The sequence below is a fragment of the Gymnoscopelus braueri genome, assembly GCF_963280865.1.
Source record: "Gymnoscopelus braueri genome assembly, chromosome: 2".
NCBI classification, from domain to species: Eukaryota; Metazoa; Chordata; class Actinopteri; order Myctophiformes; family Myctophidae; genus Gymnoscopelus; species Gymnoscopelus braueri.
In genome coordinates this window covers 23,265,383-23,281,628 of record NC_137604.1, presented here as the reverse complement: position 1 = coordinate 23,281,628, position 16,246 = coordinate 23,265,383, and the positions used below count along the sequence as shown (strand labels likewise).

The window sequence follows — 16,246 nt, the reverse complement described above, 5'->3', positions numbered from 1 at the left end:
CGAGAGTTTCTCAGCGGATACTTTATTGTCGTTTTCTCTTTCCATCACTCACTTTTGTGAGTAATCTAGCTGACAAACCATTCTGTCAGCTGTGCAATTAATGTCAAATTGTTTAATGTGGGACATTGGCTTCAATGTCCCACTGTATGTGACTTTCTCTTTCATTTTCTGTCTCTCTTCCTTCCTCTCTCTCTCTCTCTCTCTCTCCTTCCCTCCCACCCCTAGTGCCATGATCAAAGTGTTTGGCGTGTCTCTGCAGTACTGCTGTGATCACTGAAGTGAAGAGAGAGAGAGAGAGAAAGAGAGAGAGAGAGAGAGAGAGAGAGAGAGAGAGAGATGTAAGACTGTACAGAGTGGTTGGCAGCCAGCTTCAAACAGAGCACCCTGCTGCCCCCCCCTGGTGTGGAGGTACATGACAGCTTCTCCTAATTAACCCCGCACATTCTGTCCCACTCTGTGGCCTCACTTACAGTATTGCTACCTAATGCACAAGGTACCGTACATCTCCTACAACTGTGTGTATAACATTTACAAAACTCAAGCCTGCAAATAAAGAGCCATACATATTGACATTTCTTGACCACTCAAACATATGTTTTAATTCAAAATGTAGGCCAGTGGTTATCAAACTTTATTAGTTTCAATGACCCCCATAACTGAGAGTGCACTTAAATGTGTATACTATTGGAACCCCCTCAGTGTGCAGGAACCCTGAGGGTCCCTGCACTCCACTTTGAGAACCAGTGATCTAGGCTACCAACACTAAAACACATTAAAAACACTTAATGAAATGTCCTTGACATCTTGCACCTTGAGACATTTCCTATGTATTTAACTCTCAATAATTTATAATATGAGCATGCCAATACATGGGCATTTACTGATGACATCAGGGATCAATCTCCAGATGGGGTTCTGTCCCTCATACAGAGGGACTTGAAATTGTAACATAACATGTGCATCATTTCCACGATTGCCGAGGGTGTCGTTCATATATTGTATTCCCATAAGTGCAATGCAATAAGCATTTCTTCCCATACCGGGGGCCTCTTAACAGCATATTTCTAAATGCTGAATACGTTTTCAAGGGCTATCAGCATTCGGTTACATATAAACTTTTTCGTACCATCAAGGATTTTGTAAAAGCAGGTCTCACGTTTTCTAATAGTAATACTAATAATAATCTCATTTTGGAAGTGAACTCTTGATTTTTAACCACTTGAACCCCGGCATGCCTACACGCCATGCGTTGTGAGCTTGTAGATCGGCTATTTTCGGCGAAGAGATTTGATGTATAGACAGAAAAGGTACAGTTGCATTTCAGGTCCATTTATAGGAATAGACTATAGGAGAATAGACTAGAGGACACCTGATCCCCAGCATCCCTATTCTGGGGAGAACATTTGCCAAAAAATAGCCAATTCACAAGCTCACGACGTGTCACAACGCGTCTTGTAGATCGGCTATTTTTGGCAAAGAGATTTGGTGTGTAAAAGAACGCACCAAAGCATAGAGGCAACTCATGTCCAGTTGACGAGAGGGTTTAAGTGGTTAATGGGTGCATTTTGGGTGAGGTGGTGGTGTGGCTGAGTTTGTTGTGCTATGGCCCCGATAGGAGGAGAGGCAGAGCAGGGAACAGATGCTATGTCCTCCCTCACCTGCAATTAGCAGAGCTTTTTAGGTCATGGACAGTTAGGGGCGATGAAACGAACCATGCTTAGGCAGAGGAGGAGGGAGAAAGAGAGAGAGAGAGAGAGAGAGAGAGAGAGAGAGGTGGACACTAATTCACTTTCAGGCCATTCAACTGAAAGTATAGTATAGTGAGCCACAATTCACTTGTCAATGAAAAAAGATGAGTGGGCAGAGGTTATATTGTATAAAATTAGGGACTCCCAACCTGAGGGGCCGGGGCCCACTGGCAGGGCCGTGAGGATATTGCAAATAGCCCCCCCCCCCCCAATATTTGGCAAAACTAAGATTTTATTGATAATATAATATTGATATAAATGAATGTAAAAATTCAAATTCTTTAAAACTTGAAAAATTAGTTTTCCTTCTGACACCGAACCCTTTCTGCTCACTTTGTTCTCATGCTTTTGGGAGGAGACATTTTAAAGGATTAACTGATAGAGGCAAGCGATATGCCATCATAACACAAAGTACCAAAGAGGTCGGCTATACAGTCAGACTATAGACTACTGTAGAGGAGACAAAAGACAGCAGACAAAACAAGCGAGAAACAGACAGAGAGCAACGGGAGAAGAAGGGGAGACAAAAGAGCGGGACAGCGAGTTCAGGTGTACAACATGAGCAGGACCTTTGCAGCTCTGAGCTCAGGCCCGTCGTCCCATGAATACAAAGCATCTGTGTTCCAGCACTGCAGCGAGACGTCCCTTAAAGCAATGCAGCAACACAGGCTCCAAAATGGCTCATAAAGCCTGATACCAGCCTGACCTATGCGTATAGGCCTACGGCGGTGTCACATGACCAAAACAGGCGATAATCGTCGCTGTCGGGCAGAAACCTCTTATCTCCATGTTTTAACTTTTGTTATTTTTTCCTGAATGAACGCCCTACTTGATCATACGACAGCGTCACACAAACGTATCAAAGCAGCAGATCTGCAAGCTCGAAACGCATGACGCATGACGCGTTTCGAGCTTGTCGATCTGCTACTTTTGCTATTTTTGAATTTGAATCCCGAAAAGTAACAGTTTTGGACATAATGAGATTTCCACCCGACAAAGAGGCGATATACAGATACGTGTAGATCGACTATTTTAGGCACGTGACACCTTTGTACGAAGGAGCATACATTTGCCATAATAGTGTTGTTGTCCTACTTGATTTCTTTGCTTTGCGCCGATGATGATTTTATACTTATCTATTGCATTAACTTATTATTGTATATAATTGCTTTGTTCGGTTTTATGACGTCTTGGATACATTGCTGCTTGTTTATAACTGTGACCTGTATGGTGTCCTTGAGTGCTTTGAAAGGCGGCCATTAATAAAATACATTATTACTATTATCATCATCATTATCATTGTTACATCAAAACATACACGTTTCCCCATTGTCTGTGCATCGAGCGCTTGGCCACATCTCAATTCATTGTGGCCATACATGACATAAGCAAATGTCCGGCAGTGTCCCAATAACCCCGAGCGTTCTTTGGTGGCGATCAAAGCGTGACCAGGCAAGCTGCTGAAGCTCCGCTTGTCACCGCACTGCAACATGGCCAACGCTGTAAACCCATTATCGCCGTGGTGTGAAGACAGAATGAGAAGCGGAGAGGATGCAGCTTTGGCTTAGATGCACCAGCCATAAGGGACATAACATTTACACACATACTTTCATTCAAACTTTCTTGTTTTTACATTTTAAACAGAGGATGGCAGAATATTATTGCCCGAGTATGTTAAGCCTGGCCTGCAATAGCTGATATTAGTGTTAAGTAAACTGTCCAAATAGGGGCACTGTTAGACGAGCCATCCAATCAGCATCACTGTTGGTATCTGTCCAATCATGTATCACCATTACAAAGCTTCCCTATAAGAATCACTGTTAACTAGAAAAGTATGCTCCTCGGAGCACAGGTCTCCGTCAGTCCGGGTTGACTAGGGCCCGCAAAGTTGGGAAGGGAGCCATAGCCAATTGGAATGGGATCCGACAAATCTGATTTGTGTGAGTTTTGGACAAAATGTGTAGGAGTAGTAGCAAAAGGTGTTTTGAAGAAAATGGCAGAAAATGTAACCTGGCACAAACAGGGCCTAAGTTGCGGCCTGATCCAAGGAATCCAGAGGGAAAATATGTTGATTGTACAACCTACGGTTCAAGAGTTATACGCCAAAGCGTGAAGTGCGCTGTTGCAGCGCCACCATGAGTGAGGAGATGTGAAAAATGTGGGATGGAGGTTCTTCCTTGGCTTAGTGGGAATGTGCATGCAAAGTTTCACAGCAATCGAGTGCTGCATTCATTATGTGTGGCATTTTGTGCAAAACTGGCCACCCCAAAAACTTTGGAAGCCAATCGGAATGGAATATGAGAAATGTGACAGATACATCTTGATCACATGACAACAGAGATGTATACAGTGTACCAATTTGTGTGAGGTTTGGACAAAAACTGTAAGAGTAGTAACAAAAGATGTGTGCTCTATAACTGGCCGATTTCTTGGAGTGGAGATTCTTCCTTGGCCTGCTGGGAGTGTGCGCGCAAAGTTTCCCGCCGATCGATCCAGTGGTGCTTGAAGCATGACGTGCAAAACGGACCCCTCCCGCAAACTTTTGAAAGCCAATCGTAGAATTGAATCCGAATTTTGCTACTAATCGGTAGGAGTAGTAGCAAACACACACACACACACACACACACACACACACACACACACACACACACACACACACACACACACAGGGGTGAAATCATAGTCTCTTTTTACAAAGTACAAAGGATGTTTTTATGCAAATGAAATGCAAGCACTTCTATGTTTGGGTGTCCTGGAGGCTTAAAGGGATGAAGAGCACACCATGCACTCATAATATCACATGTTTAATGTATCTTTAATCATTGTTATATACCCTCCTTTTTCTCACATTTCTTCATCATACACCATGGTAAACTGTCCAAAAGAACAGACATAACCATAAACAATCCTCCGTCAGAGCAAACACCCAACAAGTGGGTCCATCTCTCTCTCCTCCAGTAACTGAGTGACAGAAGTCGGTCTCCACTTTGTCAAGAGAGCTGTTAAGATCTGTCCGCAGCCAAAGCCTTTAACAGATCTTCAAGCACGGAGGAGCTATGAGCCATATCTGCTTGCACCAATGTTTTTTGTTTTTTTTAATCGGTTCTGGAGCAAAAGCATGAGAATATCATGAGGATAAGAGAAAGGTCAACGACAGAAGGAACCTACTGCAGCTAATGGTGCCTCCCCTGGCCAAGAGGAGTACAGCAGGTATTGTCGCTGTGCTGGTGGCTGGCGTTGAAGTACAAGACGGGTTTTGAATACTAATGTGTGCGAGTAGCATGGCAAGATAACCTACTGTAGCACAGTGCCTCTGCAGTGTTCAACGGCTTGACGCAGCCACCCTGTAAAAGCACCTAAATACTACTCCTATTACCCTGAACAATTGAGGTCAAGATTTGTGAACCCAAATGTAATAAATTAGAGCTCAGTGTTCTTATGCTCTATGAAGCTGCATCATTTACAGTGCACAGGAGACACTGTTGGGGATTCTACAGTAACCAGTGTGGTTTTATAAGATGTACTCACTGTATGTGATTTACCATCTCGCAGTGGTGGAAAGTAACCAAGTACATTTACTTAAGTGCTGCTTATTTAGTTTTTCAATACGTTATACTTCTACTCCGCAACATCAGAGGCAAAATAGCACTTTTTTACTATGATTATTTGACAACTTTTGCACTTAAAGTATATTTTGATGCCCATACTAAAGTTAGAAAATAGGACCTTTACTTGTAACAGAGCATTTTTATATTGTGGTATAGTGCTCTGCTACTTAACCACTTAAACTCCAGCATCCTCATTGTGGGGAAGACATTCGCTGAAAATGGCAGATCGACAAGCCCTGTGAGCTTGTTGATCTGCTATTTTCAGCGAAAGCTTTCCCCACAAAAACAGTCTAGTATAGAGCCCTGAGGGACTCCGGTAGACCATATAGGGTTTAAGTGGTTAAGTACATATGGGTATATTTCCCCCACCCCTGCCTTCTCGTGTGCTCTTGCAGCACCTTGAAACCAGTTCAGGACATGGTCTTCTAGGCCAGTGGTTCTCAAACTTGCTTTTGTCTCAGGTCACCCCTGTAAATAACTTGAATTACACTGTTATACTTTAAAGGTTCTATGACATTCATTTTCACTTTTTTAATTTGTAATGTTTTTTTGGGGGGTTTTATGGCCTCAATTACACCCAAAAAATCTGAACTTTGAACATTCAGTGGATTTTCTGTGGTCTGGGGTTTTCTGAATAATTAGGCTGAAAAGTAATCTGAGCTTGGCCCTTCGGCAGTGAGGTCACAGCCGATTAATCCCGCCCACTCTCCTCCTTGCCCATCCCCTCCCCTATCCTTTCCTTTGGGGGGGGCGGAGCAGAGGCGATGATTGACAGGCAAAATCCCTCACCAGCGACACCCGCAGGCAAAGATTTCTTTTTTCATTGCAGTTGAAAAGGCTTTAGAAATGTGAGAGAAAAACACCTGCCATGAATCAATGGAGTGGAATTTTTTGTTAAAACTTTCTATACACGTTTGAAGGACCATGACAAAGACTTTTAATGTGTGGTAAAACTGAAGTGATATTGATAAATTAAAAAAAAAAAAAAAGTATTTGGCGGCACCCACTTTGAGTAACCCTGGTCTAGGCAATAGGCATGCCTACAGACTACATACTGAGAATACAGGCTATTTGGATCATTAGATTAATAGTGCAACAGTCAATTACACTAATCGATGTAATCAATTATAAAAATTATCTATAATATCCTTTAATAAAATAATCGATTAATAATCAAATGGACGAAAAGCTTCAAAAAGACTCACAACTGTGAGCTTGGAGATCGGCTATTTGAACTATTTTTGCATGACACTGTTGTGCAACTAAGTATAAAATGGCACATTAGTGGTTAATCGATTAGTTGATAAATAAAGAATGACAAAATATCTAATCAAATACATGCTTCTCGATTAATCGAAAAAGTATGAATAATGGCTAAGAAAATAGTTGCTAGTTGCAGCCCTACATCAGGTGGCTACTCGTATATATATACCTGAGGAAATTACACACATAACGGAGAAGTACAGATGTATAGAAGAGAGACAGAGAGAGAAGTAGAAGGAATTACTGTAATTATGATCACCCACTCCAGAAGTACAAACACATTACACTGCTGCACTAACAATTACAAGCCGTTTAATACAGTTGCATACAAATTAACAGCGTTTCTTTTCAAAACACCATCCATTTGGGTGGTGGTGGGGAGGAGGGGAGGGAGGGGAGAGTTATCCGATGTTCCTTTCTCATAATTTCAAAAAACACAAATGGATGCGCCTTCCAATGGGCCATAATTATATAGAGAAAGAAAGTATCACGCACCAAAATCAGTGACCTACTTTGCTTTTTTTTCTCCCCTGTAGAGAATATAAAATATTATAAATCATCTCCGTTCTGGGGCACAGTCAATTTGAACATTAGCAAATTGAGATGAGAGACACAATTGTGTGTGTGTGGTGTAGCATTATCCGGCGTGGCCTATTTGAAAGGGGAGAGGCAGAGAATACAAGGACGCTTGCGTTGACCCCGTTTTGAATGGGAGGCAGCTAATTAGAACGGTGATTACTGGTTGTTACAGCGCCGCATCTGGGAAATGACTGAAATGATGTGAGGGGGCTGCAGCTGGGGAGGACAGAGAGAGAGGGAGAGAGACAGAGATGGAGATAGAGAGGGAGGGAGGGAGAGAGGAAAAAAGAGCAGGGAAACAAAGAAGCAAACAGAAAGAAAAAGACAATCGCAGGAACTGAGAGAGACTCGAGTTGAAAAGAAAACAGGAGAAAGATTCAGAGTCCTTGCTTGGTGTAGCCGTATGAACCCTAGCCTGCAGTGGGGGGGCGGTGGAGCGAAGCACAGCAGACTGGAGAGAGAGAGAGAGGTTATACTGGGTGACTGCAAACCCAGTATAACCTCGGAAACTAAAAGGAGGCGAGGAGGAGGAGTGTGAGATGTATATAAAGTACAGAGTAGGATCTGCACCTCCCTCAGACCAGTGTTGATTTTGACCTCAAATATTGATTTGGTTTTAGTCATAGTCTTTTGAATAAAAGTCTGTTTAGTTTTAGTCATATTTTAGTCACCTGAAATGTCTTACTTTTTGTCTAGTTTTGGTCAACTAAATATCATAAGTCGACTAGTCGACTAAATCTACAGTTGATTTAGTCGACAAAAAAAAACGTTTTGGCGGGCCGTGATGGCATCGAAATGATGTCCACTTAACTGCAGCCGAAAATAGACGATCTGCAGCGCGACGCGTTGTGAGCTTGTAGATCAACTATTTTCTGTCGGTGACGCCCGCGTGCACCCATGATGACTTGTCTTTTAGTTCTACTGGATCTCTTCTCCACTAGTCCCTCCCAAACATTTTAGTCTTGTATTTATTTGTTGACGAAATTGTCAGTATATTTAGTCATATTTTTAGTCGTCATCATAGCTTAGCTTTTATTTCGTTTTTATTTTGTTTTCCTAAGTGAAAAAAGGTAGTCGACAGACATTTTTCGTCATAGTTTTAGTCGACGAAATCAACACTGGAACAGACGCAGGTGAGAGGAGAGGAGAGGAGAGGAGAGGAGAGGAGAGGAGAGGAGAGGAGAGGAGAGGAGAGGAGAGGAGAGGAGAGGAGAGGAGAGGAATACAGTATATCGGGACTCCGCTCCTTCCTCTGCAGTTGGAGTGTCCTTGTTCCGCAACAAGACGCAGTGATGATGACACAACAATTGCCCCCAAACGCACAGAATAGGGAACTAGCAGATAAGAGACAGTAAGCCAGTGATTACCGCAGAAAAAGGAAGGAGCCAGAATGTGGTTTCTTTTGGAGTATAAAAGAAAAAAAACGTATGACCTGTATTTGAATGTGTCCACAAACTATTCCTCAGTTCCCCCCAAATGGCCAGCCAGCTGTCCAGCCTCTGGGTTATGTGTTATTTTGGGCGCTTCGTGTACTTATTCCGCTGGCGGAAAATCTAAATGATGACTTAAGGTCATTTGGAATGTGTTGTGCATTCATTCAGAATGCTAACATGTTGCCTGCTTTTCAGCCTGGGTTCCAACCACTTTACCTGGCGATCTACTAAGCTCACAATGCATCGGACCACAACAACGCATTGTCGGCTATTTTCACCGTTCGTCGTATGACACGAAGTATATTGTGTCTGTCAGGGTGAAAAAACCTCATATGTCCAAAACAGTTACTTTTCAGGATTAAAATGTTTTTAAAAAAAAAGCTAAAGTAGCAGATCTACAAGCTCAAAACGCTTTCGAGCATGTGGATCGGCTACATTTGATGCTTTTGTGTGACGCTTGTAGTATGATCAAGTGGGGCATAATTTGTTATTTTTTAAGTTATAATATGGAGATAGAATTTCTGCCCGACAGCAATGATATACAGTGAGGCTTAACCCATCATGTCATTTAAGATGTCTTTGGCTATTCAAAAATAGCAGATCTACAAGCTCGTGGCTTGTAGAGCTTGTAGATCTGCTATTTTTGAGAAATCGTGACAATTTGTGCAAATCTTTGAACATTTGTAACTCAAAATTTTGCTTAAAAATAGCAGATCTACAAGCTCGTAGCGCGGCACTCGGTGCCGCACTACGAGCTTGTGGATCTGATATTTTTGAAGAGCAAAACAAAAATGACACAGTAGTATGCGTTCCGGGATTGAATGGGTTAAGTGGTTAAAGTGCATTGGATCCTCTTTGGTGTAAGGTTTTGGCAGCCCCCCTGTAGTAGTCACTTTGAGGACCCCCTAGGGGTCCCGGACCGCCTGTGTAAGGAGACCCCTGGTGTAAGGTTTTCAGAGAGCAGCATTGAGATTCTGCATGGTCTCTCTGCGTTCCTGGTAAAGACAGTGGAAGGCCCGGGCTACCGTTAGGAACGGTGCTTCACAGCTCTCCATCTCCTTCTGCAAACACAGCACAAAAACACACAGAAGATTATGAGTGTAGTTGCTGAATATCGTTTTTGTGTTTTTTTTCGTAAATTAACGCCCTACTTGATCATACTATACAGCGTCACATGAAAGCGTTCGAAAGCATAGCAGATCCGCAAGCTCGAAACGCTGCGCGAAGCGACATGTTTTGAGCTTGTAGATCTGATACTTTAGCTGTTTTTGAATTTGAATCCTGAAAAGTAACAGTTTTGGACATATGAGGTTTCCACCCGACAGAGACGATTATGTAATACTGTCATTTCACTCCAAACCAAGGACACTGTCTCCATATATGAACTTTTTATATTTTTTCATGTAAGTGATTTTCTTTGGTTAAAATAAGTGTTAAATAGCTCTATATTCTGATAGTACTCATTGCTATAGAGTGTTTGTTCAGTAAAAGGAGTCTCCACGTCTTTCCAGCTCTTTATAAAACAGAAAATGCATTTTCGTTTCAGTTTCAGTTTCATTTCCAACTTTATCCAATCAGGATAGAGAACTCAATCAGGATATAGATTAAACAAGTGAAATTGGAAGTGATGACACTAAGAAATGAGCATGCAAAATTGGAACTGGAACACTATAAAAATGAAGCTTAAAAATTGGTACTTTCTCCTGATTGGCTGAGATTTTGACACCTACCGGAAAATGTATTTTCTATTTATTAAAAAGCTGGAGAGACGGGGAGACTCCTGTTACTGAACAAACACTCTATAGCAATGATTACTATCAGAATATAGTGCTTTAACCTTTTAACAAAATACTTTTTGTTTTAACCAAAAAATATCACTTACCCTACCTTTAAGCGTGTCTGTGGGTTTTATAAAACAAATATTGAACCAATGAAAAATATTAACAAGAGCTTGTGACTAAATAATTGGATCCAATGGATCCATTGAAACAAGTGTTCTTTTTTTTCCTCCATTTTCTGAAAAGTACAGGTTTTGTACATACAAGGTTTCCACCTGACGGCGACAATTATGTAATACTGTCCTTTCACACGAAAACCAAGGAAAACAATGCAATATCATGTGATGATGAAAGTGCACTCACAGCTATTGTCTCATGGTACTCCAGGCCCTGGCTTTGAGCCCACTCCTCTGCTACTGATGTCTGCACCTCTCTCCGTGCCGACAGGTCCGACTTGTTGCCCACCAGGACACCTGATACACACACACACACAGCCCGCATGGACACACACGTACGTACAAACACACGTACACACACACACACACACACACACACACACACACACACACACACACACACACACACACACACACACACACACACACACACACACACACACACACACACACACACACACACACACACACACACACACACACACACACAAAATAAGCAAATACAGTACATCCCCCCCAATATTTTTGAGGTGTTTTCTACTGTTGCAATATAGCCATTAGCCATTATTTCCCCCCATCCCTTTCCCCCTTACTCCTAGTTATAGTTTATTTATTTTACAGTTTTTTTTACTTTGAATTTAATTACATTTCACTTTAAAAGAAATCTATTCCATTCTTCCTATTTATTCATTTATTCTTCTCTTTTTTCTTTTTTCTTTATTGACTTCAAATTTGAAATATGAATCGCTTTCTATGCCAATGTATAGTACTAAAATCTCCTTCCATTTTTGGTCAATCAGTAATTGGATGGTATGTGTACCCGTTTCATCTTGTATTCAGTACTAGTGTCTGTGGTGTTTTTGCAGTTTGTTATGAGTGTTTGCATGTTTGTATAACTTTTTGGAAAAATTCTATACAAATATTTGAATATTATTACAGTACGCCCCAAACTAGTATGAGGTTCTCTATTCAATGATTTTCCATTGCAATGGGAGATCATTTCCATGACCAAATTCCATGAGCACATCTCTGGTGCATATTCTGCTCTGGGTGCAACACACACACACTGATGGTATTGTACTGCAGCTCCCCTGGTTCTCACTTCAGAAAAGCTGACGAGAGAATAAAGAAGCGATTCTCAACCTGTGGGCCGGGGCCCACTAGTTGGCTGTCAGAATATGGTAAGTGGACCCCCCAAATAACTGGCAAAACACTAAGATGTCATTGATAATATAACCTATTATTATTAAATAATAATGTTTTTTTTCCTTCTTTAAAACCTTTAACATTTAAAATCATTGTGATACCTGTAAATAGGAAAAAGGAATGTTAGTGCCACAATCGTTTGAATGATCATTAAAATAAACGTGAGTGGGCTGTGGTGGTACCCACCTGGCACGTGGAGGCCCCGGCAGTGGGTGCGGACTCTCTCCATCCAGTTGCTGCAGTTGCTGAAGGACTGCTGACTGCTCAGGTCAAAGACCAGGCACAGCACGGAGGGCTGGCCCCACTGACAACACCATGGTGAAGAGCCATGATGGAACACCATGGTGAAGAGCCATGATGGATGATGGTGACGCCAATGAAGAGACAGAGGGAGGGATTCAGAGAGAGAGAGAGAGAGAGAGAGAGAGAGAGAGAGAGAGAGAGAGAGAGAGAGAGAGAGAGGGAGAGAGAGAGAGAGAGACGAGAAGAGTTAAGTGTTGATTTTGCCAGAGCATTTTCATTTAGTTTTAGTCCGTCTTATGAATAAAATTTCATTTAGTTTTAGTCATATTTTAGTCATCTGACAAGTTTTAGTTTTAGTCTAGTTTTAGTCAACTAAATATCATTGGATTTTAGTCGAGTAAATCTAGTTGATTTAGTTGACTAAAATGTATTTTGGCGGGCCTTGATAGCGTCGTAATGGCTGATTTTACACTTGGTTGCATGCTGAGAAGAACCGATCTACAAGCTCACAACCTTTTTTTTTCAGAGCGCAACACACGAGCGCAACACACGAGCAACACACGAGCACAACCAAACATAAGATCTTTTAGTTCTACTGGATCTCTTCTCCACTAGTCCCTCACTAACATTTTAGTCTAGATTTCGTCAACAAATAAAACTAGTCTTAGTTTTAGTCATCGTAGCTTAGTTTTTATTTTGTTTTCATAGTTTTAGTCGACAAAATCAACACTGGTGTGTGTGTGTGTGTGTGTGTGTGTGTGTGTGTGTGTGTCTTTTTGCACTATACTCCAAATGTCCCCACAAGTATAGTAGAATTTGCTAAATAGACATTGTGAGGGCTGTTTTCCTCGTCCTCACAAGAGAAATGGTTGTTTCATGGTAAAGCAAATTAAAAACAATTATGAAAATATTCAGGTTGGGGTTAGAGTTAGGATTAGGCATTTAGAGGTTAATAATGTACCAAAAATAGCCAAGCTCAAGCGTGTGCGCGCGTGTGTGTGTGTATACCCAGTAAAATATAAATTGTGTTAAAGGGAGTGTAAGTGATAATCTTTTGTTAAAGTAAGTGTTAAATAGCTCTATAATATGATGGTAATCACTGCTATAGAGTGTTTGTTCAGTTCCAGTGGTCTCTCGCCCTTCCAGCTCTTTGGTAAACAGAAAATACATCTTCAGGTCATGATACCAATTTCATTTGATACAATCAGGAGAGAGAACGCATGCAGGATACAGTATAAATTGGAAGTGATGTAACCAAAGAATTAGCAGAGAAAATTGGAACTGGAACACCATAAAATTGAAACTGATAAAATAATCTTTGTGCAGTTCTCTCTCCTGATTGGATTACATTGGTATCTTGAACCTGAAAATGCATTTTCTGTTTATACTAAAGAACTGGAGAGACAGGGAGACCCCTGTTACTGAACAAACACTCAATCATAAATGATTACTGTCTGAACACAGAGCTTAAATCTTTTAACAATATTTTATATTTTTATAAACACATAGCACTTTTACACTCTGTTTAACTCTGAGAGTAACCTTATGTTACCTTTGTACACTCCCTGAGTTACAAACGGACAAATGAACCCCCAAAGTTAGTTCAAGGTTGTTCACTTGCAGTATATCATGTGGGCTGAATCCTTACCATTCTCTCACAGGATTCTACAAATGTCTCCCTGCCAGCAGAGTCTATTATGTAAAGCTCCTAGAGAGAGAGAGAGAGAGAGAGAGAGAGAGAGAGAGAGAGAGAGAGGCAGAGAGGGAGAGATGGGGAGACAAAACGAGAATGACAAAACGCAGCGAAATTACAGCGGTGATTTTGCTGCAGTGGTATATAGGGGATAATTCCTCGGTTTCACATCCATTCTTGTTTGGGGTTCTAGTAATGGATTTAGTACAGCGGTGATGAAATATCATATCTTACATGCACAGAGGGACATTAGGCTAAATCATACTGCTATTTTCATTTCCAATTTCCGCTACCACCAGCGGTTGGTAATTTTCTCGCTGTGATGCCACAAACCTGATAAATGAATACTGAGGAAAGTGTGACAATAGGCAAGGCAGGAACTTTTACACACACACACACACACACACACACACACACACACACACACACACACACACACACACACACACACACACACACACACACACACACACACAGTCTGATGATGGCTTGGGCTGTCATGACATTTTTGTTGACGATTAATTGTGGTACAAATAATTGCGATAAAAACGACTTCATTGTGTTTTTGGCATTGAACATTGGAACATATACAGCAGGGTTCCCCAATTACTTTTCCCCAAGGGCCAAATTATGTCTCGGGTACCAAGCCGAGGGCCAGGGGCATTGTGCCCGCGCGCGGGTGCCGAAATGCGCAACATTTTTTGTTTTTTATTAGTTTTTTTTCTCTAATCGAGCTAATTTGACACTGTTATTTTAGGCCTGGGATTCTTAAATCCTGTGTTGAGGGTCACACAAGGAAAAAATGCACTCTGGAAACAAAATAAGTCTGCTTGAAAAGTAATACAGATTAACAGCAGCCAGTTGTACATACTGAAAATCAAAATAAGTCCAGAATCAACAATTGACTTACAGATGTGTTTGTTAGTCTGCTTGAACAGTAATACAGATATTATTATTTAAAAAATATTAATGACAGGAGTCGTCGCGGGCCGCACAGTTGCCTCTCGCGGGCCGCAAATGGCCCCCGGGCCGCCTATTGGGGAACCCTGATATACAGTACATAAATTTTACATTTATGTTTGTCTTTTAGGCTTTGTAAACAAAAATTGATTGACAAATGACTTAAATATACAAAGAAATTATCAAAATAGATACTGTACTATGGCCAAAAACAGACCATATATTTAACAATGTTATACTTCCAAAGATTTTCAGAAATAGCCAATCTAAAAGCTCACAACGCATCGGGATGTGACGCGTTGTCAGCTTGTAGATCGGCTAACAGTGAAAATAGCCAATCTACAAGCTTGGAGATCAGCTCTTTTCACTATTATTGTACGACACTGTTGTGCGACAAAACATAAAATTACTCTTAAGTGGTAAATCAATTTGTTATAAATTATTATTATTCAATTAATTAGAAAAGTAATCGATAGAATAATGGTTAAGAAAACTATCGATAGCCCTACAGCATGATATGCACCAGTAGTGTTTATGAATGGCAGCTGGTGTTGAATAGCCCAGCCGTTCTCAAAGTGGGGTCCGGGGACCCCCACGGGTCCTTGAGGGGGTTTCCAGGGGGTCCGCAGCAAAAATGTGTTAATACAGCATCAAAATCAGTTGAGCCACTTTATTATTTTACAATTTGGCTAATTATTTTTTTTTTTTGTGAGCTGGTAGATCTGCTATTGTCAAAACATTTGGAATCATTTAAAAAAAAATGTGAAAAACAAATCTTCTCTCATGAAGATTTTTGAGAGAGATTTGATTCCCTGGCACAAAATCTTTTCAGGGGGCTTTCGCGGCCAAAAAAAACATCAATCTGGGCGTCCTTAACATGAAAACAGTTTGAGAACCACTGGAACAGGCCGACTGGTTCCTGGTAATGGAGAGGAGAGAGTTGGACTCACCACGCTGTCGCTGGTCTCTGGGATGTTCACACACTTCATCAGCGGCTCCACTCCAGTCGTCTGTCAAAATGACACAACCGTCACATTGCCGTTAACCACTATGCTAGTGTATTTTCTGTTTTCGCTACACATTAACCCATTAAGACCTGAGGCTGATTAAAAAAAAAAAAATCTATATCCTAACAGTTTTTTGAAAGAAAGAAAAAATATATATAATAATAATAATATCTCAAAATATTTTGTTCCAGGGACCCCCCAGAAGCAAAGATTTGAGTTACAAATGTTGGCTTTAAAAAACATGTATATTCAAAGTTTTGCACAAATGTTCACGATTTTTCAAAAATAGCAGATATACAAGCTCATAGCGCGGCACCGAGTTCTGCGCTATGAGCTGGTATATCTGCTATTTTTGAATAGCCAAAGAAATAAAAAAATGACACACAGATACGTTCCCCGTCTTAATGGGTTAAACCCCATATGGTTGATGCTAGTTTATTTTCTGTTTTCGCTCTAGTCTACATTAAATATCTTTGCTGAAAATATGGGCTGCAACGCAATGCGTTGTGAGCTTGTCGATCTGCTATTTTCCCAGACTACGGGTGCTGGGGT

The 16,246-nt window shown here is 41.1% G+C and overlaps 1 protein-coding gene across 2 annotated transcripts in view; it reads right to left on the bottom strand.

The window, feature by feature from the left end:
* Nucleotides 1–9,280: 9,280 nt before the first annotated feature.
* ift27 (intraflagellar transport 27 homolog (Chlamydomonas)) overlaps nt 9,281–16,246 on the bottom strand; it is an 18,192-nt gene continuing 11,226 nt past the window's right edge. Inside the window, exons 3-8 of one of the 2 annotated variants that reach the window (XR_013934478.1) lie at nt 15,638–15,697; nt 13,683–13,742; nt 11,978–12,095; nt 10,773–10,882; nt 9,428–9,692; nt 9,281–9,353 (exon numbers count right to left, since the gene is read on the bottom strand). Coding sequence is in view for 1 of the 2 variants with exons in the window: in XM_080450285.1 (XP_080306411.1) it covers nt 9,585–9,692; nt 10,773–10,882; nt 11,978–12,095; nt 13,683–13,742; nt 15,638–15,697 (456 nt within the window). In the remaining variant the exon portion in view is untranslated. Of the gene's footprint in view, nt 9,354–9,408; nt 9,693–10,772; nt 10,883–11,977; nt 12,096–13,682; nt 13,743–15,637; nt 15,698–16,246 lie in introns of those variants that run through there. The other variant, XM_080450285.1, reaches the window with a different exon arrangement.